This window comes from Oncorhynchus nerka, linkage group LG6 (assembly GCF_034236695.1).
Source record: "Oncorhynchus nerka isolate Pitt River linkage group LG6, Oner_Uvic_2.0, whole genome shotgun sequence".
Classification (NCBI taxonomy): domain Eukaryota; kingdom Metazoa; phylum Chordata; class Actinopteri; order Salmoniformes; family Salmonidae; genus Oncorhynchus; species Oncorhynchus nerka.
Genome location: NC_088401.1, coordinates 17,180,796 through 17,203,203, shown reverse-complemented (window position 1 = coordinate 17,203,203; position 22,408 = coordinate 17,180,796). Strand labels below are relative to the sequence as shown.

At 42.9% G+C, this 22,408-nt stretch overlaps 1 protein-coding gene and 1 long non-coding RNA gene across 4 annotated transcripts in view; both read left to right on the top strand.

The window, feature by feature from the left end:
* Positions 1 to 22,408, top strand: part of LOC115129315 (protein AF-10-like) — a 90,628-nt gene that overhangs the window by 18,106 nt on the left and 50,114 nt on the right. For all 3 annotated transcript variants that reach the window (XM_065019297.1, XM_065019295.1, XM_065019296.1), the window contains exons 2-5: positions 6,049 to 6,103; positions 19,946 to 20,055; positions 20,146 to 20,249; positions 20,482 to 20,575. In XM_065019297.1, the coding sequence (XP_064875369.1) occupies positions 6,049 to 6,103; positions 19,946 to 20,055; positions 20,146 to 20,249; positions 20,482 to 20,575 (363 nt within the window). The remainder of the gene's footprint in view (positions 1 to 6,048; positions 6,104 to 19,945; positions 20,056 to 20,145; positions 20,250 to 20,481; positions 20,576 to 22,408) is intronic.
* Positions 6,110 to 12,590, top strand: LOC135572162 (uncharacterized). The gene is made up of 2 exons (XR_010464042.1): positions 6,110 to 11,353; positions 11,478 to 12,590. It is a non-coding gene; the product is annotated as an uncharacterized LOC135572162 (long non-coding RNA).

Below are 22,408 nucleotides of genomic sequence, written 5' to 3'. Positions count from 1 at the left end.
GATGGAAGTTCCATGCACTCATGTCTCTGTATAATACTGTATAGAAGATGGAAGGGAGTTCCATGCACTCATGTCTCTGTATAATACTGTATATAAGATGGAAGGGAGTTCCATGCACTCATGTCTCTGTATAATACGGTATATAAGATGGAAGGGAGTTCCATGAACTCATGTCTCTGTATAATACTGTATATAAGATGGAAGGGAGTTCCATGCACTCATGTCTCTGTATAATACTGTATATAAGATGGAAGGGAGTTCCATGCACTCATGTCTCTGTATAATACTGTATATAAGATGGAAGTTCCATGCACTCATGTCTCTGTATAATACTGTATAGAAGATGGAAGGGAGTTCCATGCACTCATGTCTCTGTATAATACTGTATATGAGATGGAAGGGAGTTCCATGAACTCATGTCTCTGTATAATACTGTATATAAGATGGAAGGGAGTTCCATGAACTCATGTCTCTGTATAATACTGTATATAAGATGGAAGGGAGTTCCATGCACTCATGTCTCTGTATAATACTGTATATAAGATGGAAGGGAGTTCCATGAACTCATGTCTCTGTATAATACTGTATATGAGATGGAAGGGAGTTCCATGAACTCATGTCTCTGTATAATACTGTATATAAGATGGAAGGGAGTTCCATGCACTCATGTCTCTGTATAATACTGTATATAAGATGGAAGGAGTTCCATGAACTCATGTCTCTGTATAATACTGTATATGAGATGGAAGGGAGTTCCATGAACTCATGTCTCTGTATAATACTGTATATAAGATGGAAGGGAGTTCCATGCACTCATGTCTCTGTATAATACTGTATATAAGATGGAAGGGAGTTCCATGAACTCATGTCTCTGTATAATACTGTATATAAGATGGAAGGGAGTTCCATGCACTCATGTCTCTGTATAATACTGTATATAAGATGGAAGGGAGTTCCATGCACTCATGTCTCTGTATAATACTGTATATAAGATGGAAGGGAGTTCCATGAACTCATGTCTCTGTATAATACTGTATATAAGATGGGAGTTCCATGAACTCATTTACATTTACATTTAAGTAATTTAGGAGTTTATCCAGAGCGACTTACTCATGTCTCTGTATAATACTGTATATAAGATGGAAGGGAGTTCCATGCACTCATGTCTCTGTATAATACTGTATATAAGATGGAAGGAAGTTCCATGCACTCATGTCTCTGTATAATACTGTATATAAGATGGAAGTTCCATGCACTCATGTCTCTGTATAATACTGTATATGAGATGGAAGGGAGTTCCATGCACTCATGTCTCTGTATAATACTGTATATGAGATGGAAGGGAGTTCCATGCCCTCATGTCTCTGTATAATACTGTATATAAGATGGAAGGGAGTTCCATGCACTCATGTCTCTGTATAATACTGTATATGAGATGGAAGGGAGTTCCATGCACTCATGTCTCTGTATAATACTGTATATAAGATGGAAGGAGTTCCATGCCCTCATGTCTCTGTATAATACTGTATATAAGATGGAAGGGAGTTCCATGCACTCATGTCTCTGTATAATACTGTATATGAGATGGAAGGGAGTTCCATGCACTCATGTCTCTGTATAATACTGTATATAAGATGGAAGGGAGTTCCATGCCCTCATGTCTCTGTATAATACTGTATATAAGATGGAAGGGAGTTCCATGCACTCATGTCTCTGTATAATACTGTATATGAGATGGAAGGGAGTTCCATGCACTCATGTCTCTGTATAATACTGTATATAAGATGGAAGGGAGTTCCATGCACTCATGTCTCTGTATAATACTGTATATAAGATGGAAGTTCCATGCACTCATGTCTCTGTATAATACTGTATATGAGATGGAAGGGAGTTCCATGCACTCATGTCTCTGTATAATGATGTATATAAGATGGAAGGGAGTTCCATGCACTCATGTCTCTGTATAATACTGTATATAAGATGGAAGGGAGTTCCATGCACTCATGTCTCTGTATAATGATGTATATAAGATGGAAGGGAGTTCCATGCACTCATGTCTCTGTATAATACTCTATATAAGATGGAAGTTCCATGCACTCATGTCTCTGTATAATACTGTATAGAAGATGGAAGGGAGTTCCATGCACTCATGTCTCTGTATAATACGGTATATAAGATGGAAGGGAGTTCCATGAACTCATGTCTCTGTATAATACTGTATATAAGATGGAAGGGAGTTCCATGCACTCATGTCTCTGTAGAATACTGTATATAAGATGGAAGTTCCATGCACTCATGTCTCTGTATAATACTGTATATGAGATGGAAGGGAGTTCCATGCACTCATGTCTCTGTATAATGATGTATATAAGATGGAAGGGAGTTCCATGCACTCATGTCTCTGTATAATACTGTATATAAGATGGAAGTTCCATGCACTCATGTCTCTGTATAATACTGTATAGAAGATGGAAGGGAGTTCCATGCACTCATGTCTGTATAATACTGTATATAAGATGGAAGGGAGTTCCATGCACTCATGTCTCTGTATAATACTGTATATAAGATGGAAGGGAGTTCCATGCACTCATGTCTCTGTATAATGATGTATATAAGATGGAAGGGAGTTCCATGCACTCATGTCTCTGTATAATACGGTATATAAGATGGAAGGGAGTTCCATGCACTCATGTCTCTGTATAATACTGTATATAAGATGGAAGGGAGTTCCATGCACTCATGTCTCTGTATAATACTGTATAGAAGATGGAAGGGAGTTCCATGCACTCATGTCTGTATAATACTGTATATGAGATGGAAGGGAGTTCCATGCACTCATGTCTCTGTATAATACTGTATATAAGATGGAAGTTCCATGCACTCATGTCTCTGTATAATACTGTATATAAGATGGAAGGGAGTTCCATGCACTCATGTCTGTATAATACTGTATATGAGATGGAAGGGAGTTCCATGCACTCATGTCTCTGTATAATACGGTATATAAGATGGAAGGGAGTTCCATGCACTCATGTCTCTGTATAATACTGTATATAAGATGGAAGGGAGTTCCATGCACTCATGTCTCTGTATAATACTGTATATAAGATGGAAGGGAGTTCCATGCACTCATGTCTCTGTATAATACTGTATATAAGATGGAAGGGAGTTCCATGCACTCATGTCTCTGTATAATGATGTATATAAGATGGAAGGGAGTTCCATGCACTCATGTCTCTGTATAATACGGTATATAAGATGGAAGGGAGTTCCATGCACTCATGTCTCTGTATAATACTGTATATAAGATGGAAGGGAGTTCCATGCACTCATGTCTCTGTATAATACTGTATAGAAGATGGAAGGGAGTTCCATGCACTCATGTCTGTATAATACTGTATATGAGATGGAAGGGAGTTCCATGCACTCATGTCTCTGTATAATACTGTATATAAGATGGAAGTTCCATGCACTCATGTCTCTGTATAATACTGTATATAAGATGGAAGGGAGTTCCATGCACTCATGTCTGTATAATACTGTATATGAGATGGAAGGGAGTTCCATGCACTCATGTCTCTGTATAATACGGTATATAAGATGGAAGGGAGTTCCATGCACTCATGTCTCTGTATAATACTGTATATAAGATGGAAGGGAGTTCCATGCACTCATGTCTCTGTATAATACTGTATATAAGATGGAAGGGAGTTCCATGCACTCATGTCTCTGTATAATACGGTATATAAGATGGAAGGGAGTTCCATGCACTCATGTCTCTGTATAATGATGTATGTTTACTTGAATTTGTTCTGGACCTGGGCACTGTTAAAACACCCCTGGTGGCATATCTGTGTGTCTGTGTGTCTTTACAACCATTGAATATATATTTTGACCCTGACAGTTTACAGTCTAAGCTAACACTAAGTCATTTAGTCTCCTCAACTTGTTCAACAGCCACACCATTCATTACCAGATTCAGCTGAGGTCTAGAACTTAGGGAATGATTAGTACCCAATACAAAGCTCTTAGATTTAGAGATGTTCAGGACCAGTTTATTACTAGCCACCCATTCCAAAACAGACTGCAACTCTTTAAGGGTTTCAGTGACTTCATTAGCTGTGGTTGCTGATGCGTATATGTTTCAATCCTCAGCATACATGGACACCCATGCTTTGTTTAATGCTAGTGGCAGGTCATTGGTAAAAAAAAAATCAAAAATTCCTTAGTGGCCGAGTTACAGTTTTGACTTAAATCTACACTGAACAAAAATATAAACGCAACATGCAACAATTTCAAAGATTTTACTGAGTTACAGTTCATATAAGGAAATCAGTCAAATGAAATAAATTCATTAGGCCCTAATCTATGGATTTCACATGACTGGGAATACAGATATGCATCTGTTGGTCACAGATACTGACCAGCATTTGCCTCATGCAGCGCGACACGTCTCCTTCACATAGAGTTGATCAGGCTGTTGATTGTGGCCTGTGGAATGTCCCACTCCTCATCAATGGCTGTGCAAAGTTGCTGGATATTGGCAGAAACTGGAACACACTGTTTTACGCATCGATCCAGAGCATCCCAAACATGCTCAATAGGTGACATGTCTGGTGAGTAGGCAGGTCATGGACATTTTCAGTTTACAGGAATTGTGTACAGATTCTTGCGACATGGGGCTGTGCATTATCATGCTGAAACACAAGGCCCTCAGGATCACAATGGCCCTCAGGATCTTGTCACGGTTTGTCTCTGCATTCAAATTGACATCAATGAAATGCAGTTGTGTTCATTATCCGTAGCTTATGCCTGCCCGTACCATAACCCCACAGCCATCATGGGGCACTCATCAGCAAATCGCTCTCCCACACGACGCCATACACGCTGTCTGCCATCTGCCCAGTACAGTTGAAACCGGGATTCATCCGTGAAGTGCACACTTCTCCAGCATGCCAGTGGCCATCGAAGGTAAGCATTTGCCCACTGAAGTCAGTTAAGACTACGAACTGCAGTCCAGTCAAGACCCCGGTGAGGGCAGCGAGCACCCAGATGAGATTCCCTGAGACGGTTTCTGACAGGTTGTACAGGAATTCTTTGGTTGTGCAAACCCACAGTTTTGTCAGCTGTCTGGGTAGCTGGTCTCACGATACCGCAGGTGAAGAAGCTGGATGTGGAGGTCCTGGGCTGACGTGATTACACATGGTCTGCAGTTGTGAGGCTGGTTGGACGTACTGCAAAATTCTGTAAAACGATGTTGGGGGCTGCTTATGGTAGAGAAATTAACATTTAAATTCTCTGGCAACAGCTCTGGTGGACATTCCTGCAGTCAGCATGTCAATTGCACTCTTCCTCAAAACTTTAAACACCTGTGGCATTGGGTTGTGTGACAAAACTGCACATTATAGAGTGGCCTTTTATTGTCCCTGGCGCAAGGTGCACCTATGTAATGATCATGCTGTTTAATCAGCTTGTTGGTATGCCACACCTGTTAGGTGGATGGATTATGTTGGTAAAGGAGAAATCCTCACTAACAGGGATGTAAACAACATTTGAGAAGCTTTTTGTGCATATGGTAAAATTCTGCAATCTTTTATTTTAGCTCATGAAACGTGTACTTGAAAATCTATGGCAAGACCTGAAAAATAGTTGTCTAGCAATGATCAACAACCAATTTGACAGAGCTTGAAGAATTTTGAAAATAATAATGGGCAAATGTTGTACAATCCAGTTGTGGAAAGGTCTTCGAGACTTACCCTGAAAGACTCACAGCTATAATTGCTACCAAAGGTGGTGATAACATGTACTGACTTAAATTTTTTCCTAAAAACATGTTTTCGCTTTGTCATTATTGGGTATTGTGTGTAGATGGGTGAGAATTTGTTTTATTTATTCCAATTAGAATTCAGCCTATAACGCAACCAAATGTGGTATTTGTCAAGGGGTATGAATACTTTCTGAAGGCACTGTATATCTTTTTGTGTGTAATTGTATGGTAAAGAGTTTTGCTAAAGATCCATGTCTCCCTCCTGTCTCCTTTCTCTGTAGAGGTGTGAGCTGTGCCCCCACAAAGATGGTGCCCTCAAGAGGACAGATAACGGAGGTAAGAGTCATCTATCTAGGATAGGTGTGTTGTGTGTAACTGATTTTGGCTGGAGCAAAAACCTGTCCTTGTCATTCACGAGAGTACTCCCATCGAGTATTGGCACACACACACAGGGCTGTTGGCATCCCACAAGGTTCTGTGGTTAGCCCATGCTGATGTTTTTCTCATTAATGGGACGTGTTTGGCCTGCTTAATTAAGGTGCCGATTTATATGTATTGCGATTCTATGTGTTGCGATTTGATACTGTGATTTTTATTGCGTTTCGATGTTCCAAACATATTGCTCGCCATTTGTCTGCTGCAGAGGGACAAGAGAGCCATGAGAAAATTAGTTTTGATCAGTCATGGAAATAAATATTCAGTCATGGAAAACCAATTGGCTCCTTATTTAAAAAGAAAATGGACAACAACCTATAAAGAATACATACTGGAGTTTTGGTGTAGGTACAGCCAAATAGCATTATATTAGTATATATTTTGTGATATGTTAGAATCATAGAAATGGAATGAGTATGCTATTCTAATTCTATTGTTGGTGTTTGGCATGACAATGAAATGAAAAAGCCAGTATAGTTGTGACAGGGTAGAAGCCAATGTGTTTGTCAGTGTTTCCCAGGGGAACCTAATTACCCATGTGGTGAGAGTAGGCAACAACACCTCCACCACTCTCACCCTCAACACGGGAGAACCTCAAGGGTGAGTGCTTAGTCTCCTCCTGTACTCACTGTTCATCCACAACTGCGTGGCCAAGCACGACTCCAACACCACCATCAAGTTTGCTGACGACACGACGGTGGTAGGCCTAATCACAGACGGCGATGAGACAGCCTCCACGGAGGAGGTCAGAGACTTGGCAGGATAGTGCCATGACAACATCCTTCAACGTCAGTAAGACCACTAAGCTGATAGTGGACTACAGCAGAAAAAGGGGAGAGTACGCCCCCATCCACATCGTTGGGGCAGTAGTGGAGTGGGTCCAGAGCTTCAAGTTCCTTGGTGTCCACATCACTAAGGACTTAACATGGTCCACACACACCCGCATAGTCGTGAAGAGGACACGACAGTGACTCTTTCCCCTCAGGAAGCTGAAAAGATTTGACATGGGCTCTTCAATCCTCCAGAAGTTCTACACCATTGAGAGCATCTTGACTAGATGTACCACCACTTGATATGGCAAATGTACCACCCTGGACCGCAAAGCGCAACAGGGTGGTGCGGACAGCCCAGTACATCACTAGGGCTAAGCTCCCTGCCATCCAGGACCTCTATATAAGGTGTGTCAGAGGAAGGACAGAAGAATTGGCCACCCAAACCATAGTCTGTTCACTGCTACCATCCAGCAAATTGTACCGGAGCATTGGCTCTCTCCGAGATCACGTCTAGCCCCAAGCCATAAGACTGCTAAATAAGGAATTTAATGGTTACACGGACTATCTGCGCTGACCCTATCTTGCACTGACTCAATGCACACTCACAAGACTAGATAAACACACTACACTGACACCCACACACATTCACATACACTACACTACATACGCACACACACATACGCCTACCAACAACAAGCATAAGACACAAGACACACACCTACACTTTAACACGCAAATGCTTCTGCTACTCTCTTCTTTGTTTCTCTAATCTATCCTGATGCTTAGCTACTTTACCCTGCCTTCTTGTACATATCTACCTAAAATACTTTATATAGCTACAGTTGAAGTCGGAAGTTTGCATACACCTTAGCCAAGTACATTTCAACTCAGTTTTTCACAATTCCTGACATTTAATCCTAGTAAAAATTCCCTGTCTTAGGTCAGTTAGGATCACCACTTTATTTTAAGAATGTGAAATAGTAGAGAGAATTATTTCAGCTTTTATTTCTTTAATCACATTCCTAGTGAGTCAGAAGTTTACATACACTCAATTAGTATTTGGTAGCATTGCCTTTAAATGGTTTAACTTGGGTCAAACGTTTAGGGTAGCCTTCCACAAGCTTCCCACAATAAGTTGGGTTATGTTTTGGCCCATTCCTCCTGACAGAGCAGGTGTAACTGATTCAGGTTTGTAGGCCTCCTTGCTCCTTGAGGTCAGGGCTTTGTGATGGCCACTTCAATACCTTGACTTTATTGTCCTTAAGCCATTTTGCCACAACTTTGGAAGTATGCTTGGGGTCATTGTCCATTTGGAAGACCCATTTGCGATCAAGCTTTAACTTCCTGACTGATGTCTTGAATATATATATATATAATATATCCACATAATTTTTCTACCTCATGATGCCATCTATTTTGTGAAGCGCACCAGTCCCTCCTGCAGCAAAGCACCCCCACAACATGATGCTGCCACCCCCGTGCTTCACGGTTGAGATGGTGTTCTTCGCCTTGCAAGCCTCCCCCTTTTTCCTCCAAACATAATGATGGTCATTATGGCCAAACCGTTCTATTTTTGTTTCATCAGCCCAGAGGACATTTCTCCAAAAAGTACGATCTTTGTCCCCATGTGCAGTTGCAAACCATAGTCGCTTTTTTAATGGTCGTTTTGGAGCAGTGTCTTCTTCCTTGCTGAGCGGCCTTTCAGGTTAAGTGGATATAGGACTCGTTTTACTGTGGATATAGATACTTTTGTACCTGTTTCCTCCAGCATCTTCACAAGGTCCTTTGCTGTTGTTCTGGGATTGATTTGCACTTTTCGCACCAAAGTACGTTCATCTCTAGGAGACAGAATGCATCTCCTTCCAGAGCGGTATGTTGACTGCGTGGTCTCATGGTGTTTATACTTGCGTACTATTGTTTGTACAGATGAACGAGGTACCTTCAGGCGTTTTGAATTGCTCCCAAGGATGAACCAGACTTGTGGAGGTCTACATTTTTCTTCTGTGGTCTTGGCTGATTTCTTTGGATTTTCCCATGATGTCAAGTAAAGAGGCACTGAGTTTGAAGGTAGGCCTTGAAATACATCCACAGGTCACCTCCAATTGACTCAAATTATGTCAATTAGCCTATCAGAAGCTTCTAAAGCCATGACATTTTCTGGAATTTTCCAAGCTGTTTAAGGCAGTCAATTTATGACCGAATGGAATTGTGATACAGTGAATTATAAGTGAAATAATCTGTTGGTAAACAATGTTGGAAACATGACTTGTGTCCTGCACAAAGTAGATGTCCTAACCGACTTGCCAAAACTATAGTTTGTTAACAAGAAATTTGTGGAGTGGTTGAAAAAGTGTGGTTGAAACACTTTGGAGTCATTAAAACTAGTTTATGTAAACTTCCGACTTCAACTGTATATACAGCTCCTTTCTTGTTAATTTTATTCCTTTTGTGTTACTATTTTTCTTTTTATCATTTTTTAACTCTATTGTATAGCGTTGTTGGGAACGGCTCGTAAGCAAGCATTTCACGGTTAAATCTACACCCGTTGTATCCTGCGCATGTGACTAATAACATTTTATTTATTTTGAAAAGAGATGTTATATTCAGATAAAGATTTTAGAATATTCTTCACCTATTTCTCTCTGATTCAGGACATGTCTTGGCACAAGTAACATATTGGCACCACCACTGGCAGCAGGATAGCGCTAGCTCCATAGTCTTTGCTATCTCAATGTACTTAGCTAGTTGGTTAGCAATTATCATTAGCGGCTAATGCTTTTTTTTAGGCACATGTGAAGCTTGATAACTAACCAACGGTTTGTGTAGATAAAGATACACAAACTTATAGTATAATACAGAACACAGGTGGATTGATGTGAAGAAGCTGGAATAAGCAACATCCTTGTTTCTTGACTGCATGGGCTAGAGCTAACAGAAGCATGCATTGCAGACTCCGGTTGAGTGAGTGAATGTAACAGCCAGCTGTGCCTGATTGAGTGACTGGGCGGGGCATGGTGTGTATTGAAAGCAAGTATCTGCATACGAGAGGGAGGGAGACTGGAGAGAGATGACAGATTAAACTATAGGGCTTCAAAAAATTGCAGCCTTTTGCGACATGGATATTGCACATGCCAACCTCGCAATTTCGATTAAATTTAGATGAATTGTGCAGCCCTGCGTGTGTGTGTGTGTGTGTGTGTGTGTGTGTGTGTGTGTGTGTGTGTGTGTGTGTTTATGAGGGGGGCGGTCCAGGCTGGAGTTAACAGGGCTCTGAGGAGGTTCCTCTCTGGGTTCACCAGGAGTTCAGAGCGAATACTGTAAACATGGTGTGTGTGTGTGTGGGAGAGAGGCACAGCTGTAGGATTGTGACCTGGCCTGTGGGGAGACATCAAAACATCACACACCGTTTTACTGCTAGCTCTTTTGTAGCTCTCTCTTGTGCGGTAGTAGTCCCAGGTGTTTTTTAGGTGAGGCTGCTGCCTGCAGTGCCAGAAGGTAAACAGGGATTAATCTGTTAGGTAAACGTCTGGCTTGGTTTCAAGTGGTAAACTTCACATGAGGTACAGCGCAGAGAGCAATCTGTAACTGTGTTTTTGTGTGTCGGGGTTTCCGTTAACTGGTAGCTGTTTTTTTTTTATGTTTGTTTTGTTGAGCCAATAAATAAAATTGGCACCGGCCAATTGTCCGGGGAAAAAATCCCATTGCCATATAATGCTTTTTAGTCTACTCATTGTTGGGAATACCAGTTGATGTAAATACATTTGACCAGTCCTGCTTAACAGTCTATGGGTTAAGTTACTTAATTTTGTGGAATTAAATTGCCGCTTGTGTATATTCGTTATGTACAGTGCCTTCAGAAAGTATTCATACCTCTTGACTTATTCCACATTTTGTTAAAGCCTGAATTCAAAATGGATTAAATTGTTTTTTTTCTCTCACCCATTTACACATACTACCCCATAATTACAATGTGGAAACAAGTTTTTAGAATTTTTTAAGTTTATTGAAAATGAAATATGTAATTTACATAAATATTCAATACTTTGTACAATCACCTTTGGCAGCGATTACAGCTGTGAGTCTTTCAGGGTAAGTCTCTAAGAGCTTTCCACACCTGGATTGTGTAACATTTGCCCATTATTATTTTCAAAATTATTCAAGCTCTGTGAAATTGGTTGTTGATCATTGCTAGGCAACCATTTTCAGGTCTTACCATAGATTTTGAAGTAGATTTAAGTCAAAACTAACTCAGCCTCTCAGGAACATTCACGTCTTCTTGGTAAGCAATTCCAGTGTAGATTTGACCTTGTGTTTTAGGTTATTGTCCTGCTGGAAGGTGAATTCATCTCGGTGTCTGGTGGAAAGCCGACTGAACCAGGTATTCCTCTCGGATTTTGCCTATGCTTAGCTCCATTCTGTAATTTTTACATTTTAAATTCTGTATTTTACCCCCTTTCTCTCCCCAATTTTGATCTTGTCTCATCGCTGCAACTCCCCGACAGGCTCAGGAGAGGCAAAGGTCGAGTCATACGTCCTCCGAAACATGACCCGCCAAACTGTTTCTTCAGTAGCCAGCTGCACGAATGTGTCGGAGGAAACACCGTTCAACTGACGACAAAAGTCAGCCTGCAGACGCCCGGCCCATCGAAAGGAATCGCTAGAGTGCGATGAGCCAAGCAATGCCCCCCCCCCCCCCCCCGGCCTAACCCTCCCTAACCCGGACGACGCTGGGCCAATTGTGCGCCACCCTATGGGACTCCCGGTCACGTCCGGTTGTGACACAGCCTGGGATCACACCCGGGTCTGTAATGACTCCTCAAGCACTGCAATGCAGTGTCTTTGACCGCTGCGCCACTTAGGAGGCCCCTGTTTCTTATTTTATCCTGAAAAATGCCCCAGTTCTTAACTATTACAAGCATACCCATAACAAGATGCAGCCAACACTATGCTTTAAAATATGGAGAGTGGTACTCAGTAATGTGTTCTATTGGATTTGACCCAAACTTTGTGTTCAGGACCAAAAGTGAATTGCTTTGCCACATTTTTTGCAGCATTACTTAAGTGCCTGGTTGCAAACAGGATGCATGTTTTGGAATAGTTTTTATTCTGTATAGGCTTCCTTTTGTCTCTCTCAATCTCTCTCAATTAGGTTAGTATTGTGGAGTGTTGTTGATCCATCCTCAGTTTTCTCCCTACCACAGCCATTAAACTCAAACTATTTTAAAGTCACCATTGGCCTCATGGTGAAATCCCTGAGGGGTTTCCTTCCTCTCCGGCAACTGAGTTATGAAGGACGTCTGTATCTTTATAGTGACTGGGTGTATTGATACACCATCCAAAGTGTAATGAATAACTTCACCATGCTCAAAGGGATATTCAATGTCTGCTTCTTTTTTTCCCACTCATCTACTAATGGGAGCCCTTCTTTTGGTCTTTGTGATTGAATCTGTTTGAAATTCACTGCTCGACCGAGGGACCTTACAGGTATTTCTTATCTGTAAGGTCCCTTTTTTGCACACAGTGAGTCCATGCAATTTATTATGTGACTTGTTAAGCAAGTGTTTACTCCTGAACTTATGTAGGCTTTCCATAATAAATGCGTTGAATACTCAAGACATTTCAGCTTTTCATTTTTAATTCCTTTCACAGCATGGCCTATTGAATGTAGGCCAGTTACAAACATCTCAATTTAATCACACGCTCACAGCATACAGATACAGAGCCCTTATCAGACAGAGCTTTTATAAGTCCAATCATTACGCAACATTTCTAAATGCAATCATGTGTAAAAAAAAACAACAACAAAAAACAATGCTTGGGCCACGATTTAAAAAGAGCTACTGTTCATATTTCTCAACTGGTAATTGAAACGCACTTCCAATTCGCCATTCAAATGCATTGGCAACGGAAGGCAGGCTTCATCAGCGCGTCACACACCACTTTGCAATGAGCTGGAGGCCGTATTCATTTTGAAAACATAAAGCTACTTTGTTTGAAACCTGAATGTTTTACTACATATATTGAAGCATGTTTTTACCTTGCTTCAAAGTAGCCTGGGCAAAATCCATGGAGGCAATATGTTTTACCTTGCTTCAAAGTAGCCTGGGCAAAATCCATGGAGGCAATATGTTTTACCTTGCTTCAAAGTAGCCTGGGAAAAATCCATGGAGGCAATATGTTTTACCTTGCTTCAAAGTAGCCTGGGCAAAATCCATGGAGGCAATATGTTTTACCTTGCTTCAAAGTAGCCTGGGCAAAGTCCATGGAGGCAATATGTTTTACCTTGCTTCAAAGTAGCCTGGGCAAAATCCATGGAGGCAATATGTTTTACCTTGCTTCAAAGTAGCCTGGGCAAAATCCATGGAGGCAATATGTTTTTAAATAAAGACTTCAATATGCCATTGAAACCAGTAGCCTGTTTCTCTCATGTTCTATTGGTTGTCAACTTTCTTTCTTTTTCCAGTTGCCAAATACACATTCGCTCATAACCGACAGCCTTTTGTGCAACGCTGCTCTAATAATGTTGAGGAATAATATTTTATAAACATTTTAAGCAACATGTTCTCGTGTTTAAATGTTTTTTTTAAATGTAGCTTAGCTCCTACTGGTTGTATAAATTTGATTTGAATTTAGGATCTATCACCCCACAACTGTCCCAGAGTCTTTGGGCTATTTCTCTCTCCAAACTGACCAATAGAATAGGTCAAATGGTCTACCATGTGGGATAGTAGATTGACATAGGCTCATAGGTGGCGTGTCCATAAGGCTAGGGGAAGCTAAGCTTTCCCTAAATCAATTGAATTAAATTGCCCAAATTATTTAGCCTAATTAGCCTACTCCTGTTAATCCAGAAATAAATCAAATCATGCAGAATAGGCTACAAAAGCATGATTTGGCCACAGAGGATCATTAGCTTCCCCTAGCCTACAAAATAAAAATGTGTGGATTGTTTTAAATTGCGTTGCCTACAGTCGGATGGAAAAGGCAAAAACTAAATAGATTAGTGATGCACCGATATCCAATCATTTTATTACCGAAAAAAAGATACAGATATTTTCCTTGATGGAAAAAAAAGATGCAGATTATTTAACATTTTAGGGGCCTTTTAAGCATTCTACTACAGTTAAATAGTGAACACACACACGGACACAGTGGTCTAAGGCACTGCATCTCAGTGCAAGAGGCATCACTACAGTCCCTGGTTCGGATCCAGCCACATCTGGCCGTGATTGGGAGTCCCATAGGACGGCACACAATTGGCCCAGCTTTGGCCGGGGTAGGCTGTCATTGTAAATAATATAATTTTTTCTTAACTAACTTGCCTAGTTAAATAAAGGTTACACAGACATCACACTGACCCCCAACAAATTTTTCTTGGCATTTACGTATGTCCCCATTACCACTAAACATAATCAAAAATCTCTTTTACTTACTTGCTGTGTTGTTCTGTTAATTTCTTCAGTAGTTCCGTTCTCAACCAGGATTTCTATGGAACACCGTTTGGGTCTTTGTGTGCCAATAAAGATACACGTCAAATAACACTATTTGATGTGTCAAATAACCTTGTTGACCAACCAGGGTCTGAATCTAACTGCACGTCCGTCACATAATAATTTAACGCATTCATACATTTTTCACGTTATTACACATTGATTACACGATCACTCAATGTGTAACTCCGGTAGGGCAACATCTGAAACATAGCACACTTGGTAGTGTGTACCGATGCTCGACCTGTCGGCGAAAGCCAACATCGCCCACGACAGAGAACGGTTGATTGTCAAGGGCAATGTCACCATTGGCTTTAATGGTTTTTGCCTTTGAGTTGTCTCGCTGAAATGTTCTTACTCTTTCAAATGACTGCTGGACTTGTTGACTGCTCGATCCACACAGCAGACATTGTGGGCTAGGTTAGGGATGCTGTGTTGCACGTGTTGACTGCTCTATCCACACAGCAGACATTGTGGGCTAGGTTAGGGATGCTGTGTTAAAGTGGAGCGCAACATTTTACGTGGCGTTATTACGTCATGTACCTTCGTTATAAAGGTTGCTAGATCGAATCCCCGAGCTGACAAGGTAAAACTGTCGTTCTGCCCCTGAACAAGGCAGTTAACCCACTGTTCCTAGGCAGGCTGTCATTGTAAATAAGGATTTGTTCTTAACTGACTTTCCCAATTAAATAAAGGTTTAAAAAAACATAGGTATGTACGGTAGCTTTGACATCAGTTTTTAACTAGACATCGGGCCGATACCGATATTGGCAATTTTAGCTAATATCGTCCGATTCCGATATGTTCACCGATTTATATCGTTCATCCCTAAAATAGATGATTGTTGAGTTGCAGCTGTCAGTGAGAAGTCAAAATGCAACCGGTGCGCCTCTCGGGAGGCCTCCTCCAGTTTAGATGGACATCATATTCTGTTTGTGTCTCCTCTTCTCATAGGCCTATTACATAGACAACGTTGATTTATTGATCTTTTGTCCGTGTCAGCAGAGTAGGCTATCCTGCCATTTGTTGTTAAAAAGATTCTGCTCATGTCTTCGGTCATATACAGTGCATTCGGGAAGTATTCAGACCCCTTGACCTTTTCTACATTTTGTTACGTTACAGCCTTATTCTAAAATGGATTATTTCATTTTTTCCTTTCTCATCAATCTAGACCAGGTATTGCCCCCGAATGGTACGCGCAATGCCGTCGGGGGTACGCCAAATAAAAATGTAATTCATATTAAAATATATATATTATTTTTAACATTTTTTTTTTCCTTGACATTTTCAAACAGTCCATTTATGTTTACCAACGGGGGCTATACATTTGGGTGAGTTTGTTTCCTCGCCTAAGTAGCCTCGTTTCACTGCCAAAAATAACATTTAACCATCAAGTGTTCAGCGATATAACAACACATTGTCAAATACAGGTAGCCTAGTCAAATAATTAACATCCAATCACATTAACCGCTACTCTCTCCTGGAAATTCCACTAATGTAGCCAAACGCAGCTGCTGCTCATGTTGGTATCTGTATTGATGGTACAAAAGCCATAATAGGGAGACATAGAGGAGTGGAAACAGTTTCTGCTGATGCCACTTGGGTCACTGCAGCATCCACCAAGAGGCTCTTGCTGCCAAGGGAATGCCTGACAGCTTGAAATACATTTTGGACACTACAGTGAAAAGGGTTCACATTGTTAAGCAAGTTCCCTGAACTCTCATGTATTTTCTGCACTATGCAATGATATGGGCAGTGACCATGTAACGCTTTTACAACATACAGAAGTGTGCTGGTTATCAAGAGGCAAAGTATTGACATGTTTTTTTGAGTTGAGAGACTAGCTTAAGGTTTTCTTTACTGACCATCATTTTCACTTGTCTGACCGCTTGAATGATGACGAGTTTCTCACACGACTGGCCTGTCTGGGTGATGTTTTTTCTCGCCTGAATGATCTGAATCTAGGATTACAGGCACTCTCCGCAACTATATTCAATGTGCGGGACAAAATTGAGGCTGTGATTTAAGAAGTTGGATAACACACAGGTCTTTCCATCATTGTAAAAAAAAAATGTGTGCAAATGAAGCTTATGGACAATGTCAAATGTGATATAGCGAAGCACCTGAGTGAGTTGGGTGTTCAATTACGCAGGTACTTTCTGAAATGGATGACACGAACAGCTGGATTCGTTATCCCGATATCTGAACAAGACAGCCTCAAAATTGCAACATGCAGTTCTGTGAAATTGGAATTGAATCAGAAACCACTGCCAGATTCTGGATTGGGCTGCGCTCAGAGTATCATGCCTTGGCAAATCACACTCTTAAAACACTGATGCCCTTTGCAACCACATACCTATGTGAGTGGGTCCTCGGGCACAGACTGTGTGTAGAAAATTATTTAAGACTGAGACTCTCTCCCAATACAACCCAACATTGCAGAGTTATGTGCATTCTTTCAAGCACACCCTTCTCATGAACCTGTGGTGAGTTATTCACAATTTTCAATTAATAAATAAGGTTTTATATGTAAGATGGTTAAATAAAGAGCAAGATTATTGATTATTATTATTTGTGCCCTGGTCCTATAAGAGCTCTGTCACTTCCCACGAGCCGGGTTGTGACAAAAACTCACACTCATTCTTATGTTTAATTAATGTATTGTATAATGTGTGTGTGGCAGGCCTACAATGATGGCAAAAAACAACATTTGAGAGTGCGCTGACCCTGGTGCTAGAGGGGTACGCAGCTGGAGGTTGAATGTTTGAAGGAGAACGGGACTATAAAAAGTTTGGGAACCACTGATCTACACAGAAGTATCGTAGTAACATAGTAACAGAGCAAAAACAGGTTTGTAGAAATGTTTACATATTTATTAACATTTTGAAAACATAAATACCTTATTTACATAAGTATCCAGACCCTTTGCTATGAGACTCGAAATTGAGCTCAGGTGCATCCTGAGTCCATTGATCATCCTTGAGATGTTTCTACAACTTGGAGTCCACCTGTGGTATAATCAATTGATTGATTGATTTGGAAAGGCACACACCACTCTATTTAAGGTCCCACAGTTGACTGCATGTCAGGGCAAAAACTAAGACATGAGGTTGAAGAAATTGTCCGTAGAGCTCCGAGGCAGGATTGCGTCAAGGCACAGATCTAGGGAAGGATACCAAAAAATGTCTGCAGCATTGAAGGTCCCTAAGAACACAGTGGCCTCCATCATTCTTATATGGAAGAAGTTTTGAACCTAGAGCTGGCCACCAAACTGAGCAAATAGGGAGAAGGACCTTGGTCAGGGAGGTGACCAAAGAACCCAATGGTCACTCGGACAGAGCTCCAGAGTTCCTCTGTGGAGATGGGAGAACCATCTCTGCAGCACTCCACCAATCAGGCCTTTATGGTAGAGTGACCTGACGGAAGCCGTTCCTCAGTAAAAGGCATATGACGTCCTGCTTGGAGTTTGCCAAAAGGCACCTAAAGACTCTCAGACCATGAGAAACAAGATTATCTTGTCTGATGAAACCAAGATTGTACTCTTTGCCCTGAATGCCAAGTGTCATGTTTGGAAGAAACCTGGCAACATCCCTATGGTGAAGCATGGTGGTGGCAGCCTCATGCTTTGGGCATGTTTTTCAGTGGTAGGGACTGGGAGACTAGTCAGGATCCAGGAAAAGATGAACGCAGCAAAGTACAGAGAGATCCTTGATGGAAACCTTCAGAGCGATCAGGATTTCAGACTGGGGTGAAGGTTCACCTCCCAAAAGGACAACGACCCTAAGCACACTGCCAAGATAACTCAAGAGTGTTTTCTTTACAAAGTCTCTGAATGTCCTGGAGTGGCCCAGCCAGAGCCCGGACTTGAACCCGATTGAACATCTCTGGAGAGACCTGAAAATAGCTGTGCAGCAACACTCCTCATCCAACCTGACAGAGCTTGAGAGGATCTGCAGAGAAGAATGGGAGAAACTCCCCAAATACAGATGTGTCAAGCTTGTAGCGTCATACACAAGAAGACTCGAGGCTGTAATCACTACCAAAGGTGCTTCAACAAAGTACTGAATACTTATGTAAATGTGATATTTACAGTTTTATTTTTAATACATTTGCAAAAATGTATAGAAACCCATTTTTGCTTTGTCATTAAGGGGTATTGTGTGAAGATTGATGAGAGAAAAAAAACGATTTAATCCATTTTAGAAAAAGACTCTAAAGTAACAAAATGAATTCTTTCCGAAGGCACTGTAAAATGTAGTAGAATGAAATGGGTTTTTCATTATTTTCAAAGAAATAAGAAACATATCTCATAAAAATACTCATTTAAAATCAGATGTATTGTCACATGCACTGGATAGGTGCAGTGAGATGTGTTGTTTTACATGGTCAGCCATAGTAGTATGGCACCTCTGGAACAAATGAGTGGTAAGTGCCTTGCTCCAGGGCAGGCACACTGACTGATTTTTCACCTTGTCGGCTTGGGTATTTGAACCAGCGACCTTTCGGTTACTGGCCCACCGCCAGGCTACCTGCCGTGTCCTCTACACTACATGCGCTCAGCCATTCATTCAATTGTCTTTTTTTGCAATCAGTGATTGAGTTATATTATTAGCCTAAATTATAACTATCCAATCTACTCATCACATTACGAATAGTAGGCTGTCTTGCGTAAGTCTACAAATGCGTTGATGTATGGAGTGCTTTTTTTTGGGAGGGGGGGGGTGCTTCCCCAAATTTGAAACTCACACGCTGTTTATGCATAGGCTAGTGATTCTACTGTTCTTTACTGGTCTTGTGGAGGAAAAGTGAATGGGACCTGTTATTCTAACAGACACACCTCATTGAATCCTCCACTTCTATGTTCTGTTAATATGAATAATAATCATAATGTTATTTATGTTCTTCTGAGCACCGTGGGTGGACGCTCTAATCAGGTTACACTCTAATCAGGTTACGCTCTAATCAGGTTACGCACCCAATGCATGTGGGTCCGCTTTATTTCTCAAATGACCGGTAAATTAAAAGTCTGCCGGTCAAATGTCCAGCGCCACATTTTCATAACGGAAACCCCTGTGTGTCTGTGTGCACGCATGTGTCTATGGGGGGGCTCTGGGGTGTTTTATGGCCCTGTTTTATTGTCCTCTGACAAATTCTTGGAAGGACATCAAAACAACAACATCACCCTGACACCCCCCCTATCCTCCTCCCCCTTGTCCCCTGGGGAGGTCAAAGGCAGGTCAGGGGTTCAACTGTAAGTTGAAGCATGTTGTTGTTCCTGGAATAGAGGGAACAGAGGGAGGAAGGATTCACCACTATCTGACCTCTCATTCAACTGGCTCTTTCCTGCTCTAGTTACGCCGCTCCACACATGGATTGAAATTGAAGGGGATTTTGTGTATAGCTGCCCTTTGGGCCCAAGTGGTGGGTGTTTTGAATAAGTTATGTGTGTCCTGAGGTTTACTGTGTGTGTGTGTGTGTAGGTTGGGCCCATGTGGTGTGTGCCCTTTACATTCCTGAAGTGGAGTTTGCTAACGTCTCCACCATGGAACCCATCGTACTGCAGTCTGTCCCCCACGATCGCTACAACAAGGTGCACGCACGCAGACACACACACACACACACTTCACTCTGTCCCTACATTTCTGTGTGTGACTGGATGTGTTTTCTCATGCGTGTGTAGACGTGTTATATCTGTGAAGACCAGGGCAGAGAGAGTAAAGCTGCCACCGGAGCCTGCATGACCTGCAACAAACATGGCTGCCGACAAGCCTTCCACGTCACATGGTGAACGAGCCCCTTTCAAATACCTATAGCTTTATTAAGACATGTTCACATTGTGAGCCACATTAAAATATCTAAAACTTTATTAACACAGCAAAAAATACATCACTGTCCATCTGTTAACATAGTAAATACATCTCTCTGTCTTTAGTCTCTCCATTTTTTGACACATCTCTGTCCCCTTCTCTCTCTTGTCACTTCCTCTCTCCTCTCACTTCCTCTCTCCTCTCATCAGTGCCCAGTTTGCTGGGTTGTTGTGTGAGGAGCAGGGGTCGGACGCAGACAATGTCAAATACTGCGGCTACTGCAAGTACCATTACAGCAAACTGGTAAGATCTCTTTCTCTCTTTCTTTCTCTACTATTTTTCCCAACTGTCTTACTATGCTGGGGAGGAGGAATGCCTCTCACCTCAGAAACCTGGAATCTAGTTTTGTTTGAATAGACCTCTCACATTCTTGCTTCCCTCTGTCTGAGCTTCATGAAGGCCCACACTTCCCCAATACACACACACACACACACACACACACACACACACACACACACACACACACACCTCTCATTTCTTGAATGACTTGGCACTCTCTCCTCTGCCAATTACAACTGCTGAAAGTGGAGCCATCCGTTAATCTCCACCCCCTCTAGCTCCTCTCTCACTCTTTAATTTTTCTCTTCCTCCCTCCTTCCCTTCTCGCTCTCTTCCTCCCTCCTTCCCTTCTCGCTCTCTTCCTCCCTCCTTCCCTTCTCGCTCTCTTCCTCCCTCCCTCCCTCCTTCCCTTCTCGCTCTCTTCCTCCCTCCTTCCCTTCTCGCTCTCTTCCTCCCTCCTTCCCTTCTCGCTCTCTTCCTCCCTCCTTCCCTTCTCGCTCCCTCCCTCCCCCCTCCCTCCCTCCCTCGCCCCCTCCCTCCCTCCCTCCCTCCCCTTGCCCCCTCCCTCCCTCCCTTCTCGCTCTCTTCCTCCCTCCTTCCCTTCTCGCTCTCTTCCTCCCTCCTTCCCTTCTCGCTCTCTTCCTCCCTCCTTCCCTTCTCCCTCCCTCCCTTCTTCTCGCTCTCTTCCTCCCTCCTTCCCTTCTCCCTCCCTCCCTCCCTCCCTCCCTCCCTCCCTCCCTCCCTCCCTCCCTCCCTCCCTTCTCGCTCTCTTCCTCCCTCCCTCCCTTCTCGCTCTCTTCCTCCCTCCTTCCCTTCTCGCTCTCTTCCTCCCTCCTTCCCTTCTCGCTCCCTCCCTCCCTCCCTCCCTCCCTCCCTCCCTCTCGCTCTCTTCCTCCCTCCTTCCCTTCTCGCTCTCTTCCTCCCTCCCTCCCTCCTGCCCTTCTCGCTCTCTTCCTCCCTCCTTCCCTTCTCGCTCTCTTCCTCCCTCCTTCCCTTCTCGCTCTCTTCCTCCCTCCTTCCCTTCTCGCTCTCTTCCTCCCTCCTTCCCTTCTCGCTCCCTCCCTCCCTCCTTCCCTTCTCGCTCCCTCCCTCCCTCCTTCCCTTCTCGCTCCCTCCCTCCCTCCTTCCCTTCTCGCTCCCTCCCTCCCTCCTTCCCTTCTCGCTCCCTCCCTCCTTCCCTTCTCGCTCCCTCCCTCCCTCCTTCCTCCCTCCCTCCCTCCCTCCCTCCCTCCCTCCCTCCCTCCCTCCCTCCCTCCTCATTCTCTTCCTCCCTCCACCCAAGCTTCTCTCCTTCCCCCTCTCCAGCCTTCTCTCCCCCCATCCCTCTCCCCCTCCATCAACCCCATCTAATCTCATTGACAAATCAGCAGTGCCTCCCAAGCCCTTTGTCCCCTTCACCCTCTACCCCCCTGTATGCTAAGCCCAGGCCGGGTGCAGCGGTTTGGGTTACAGCGGCAGAGCGAGGTCTCTAGGGTCTGGAGCTCCACTCTGACACTGGACCTCTGCACCGGACGACAGCCCCAGTCCACAGGGCTTCCTCTCTGGCTGTCTGGGGCTGGGAGAGTGGAAGGGGTGGAGGGTGAGGGGTACTGGGGTTAGGGTTACAAGTGGGTAAAGAGATGCTTACCAATTCACATTTGTACACACCACTCCACACAGACACACAATAAATGCTTTCACTCACACACCCATACACTCGCTCTCTCTTTCCCTCTCTTCTCTCCCTCTCAGAGCTCGTTGGAGCGAGAGCCCCGGCTGTGTCACAGATTTTGTGCTCCACCCCTACCATCCATCAAG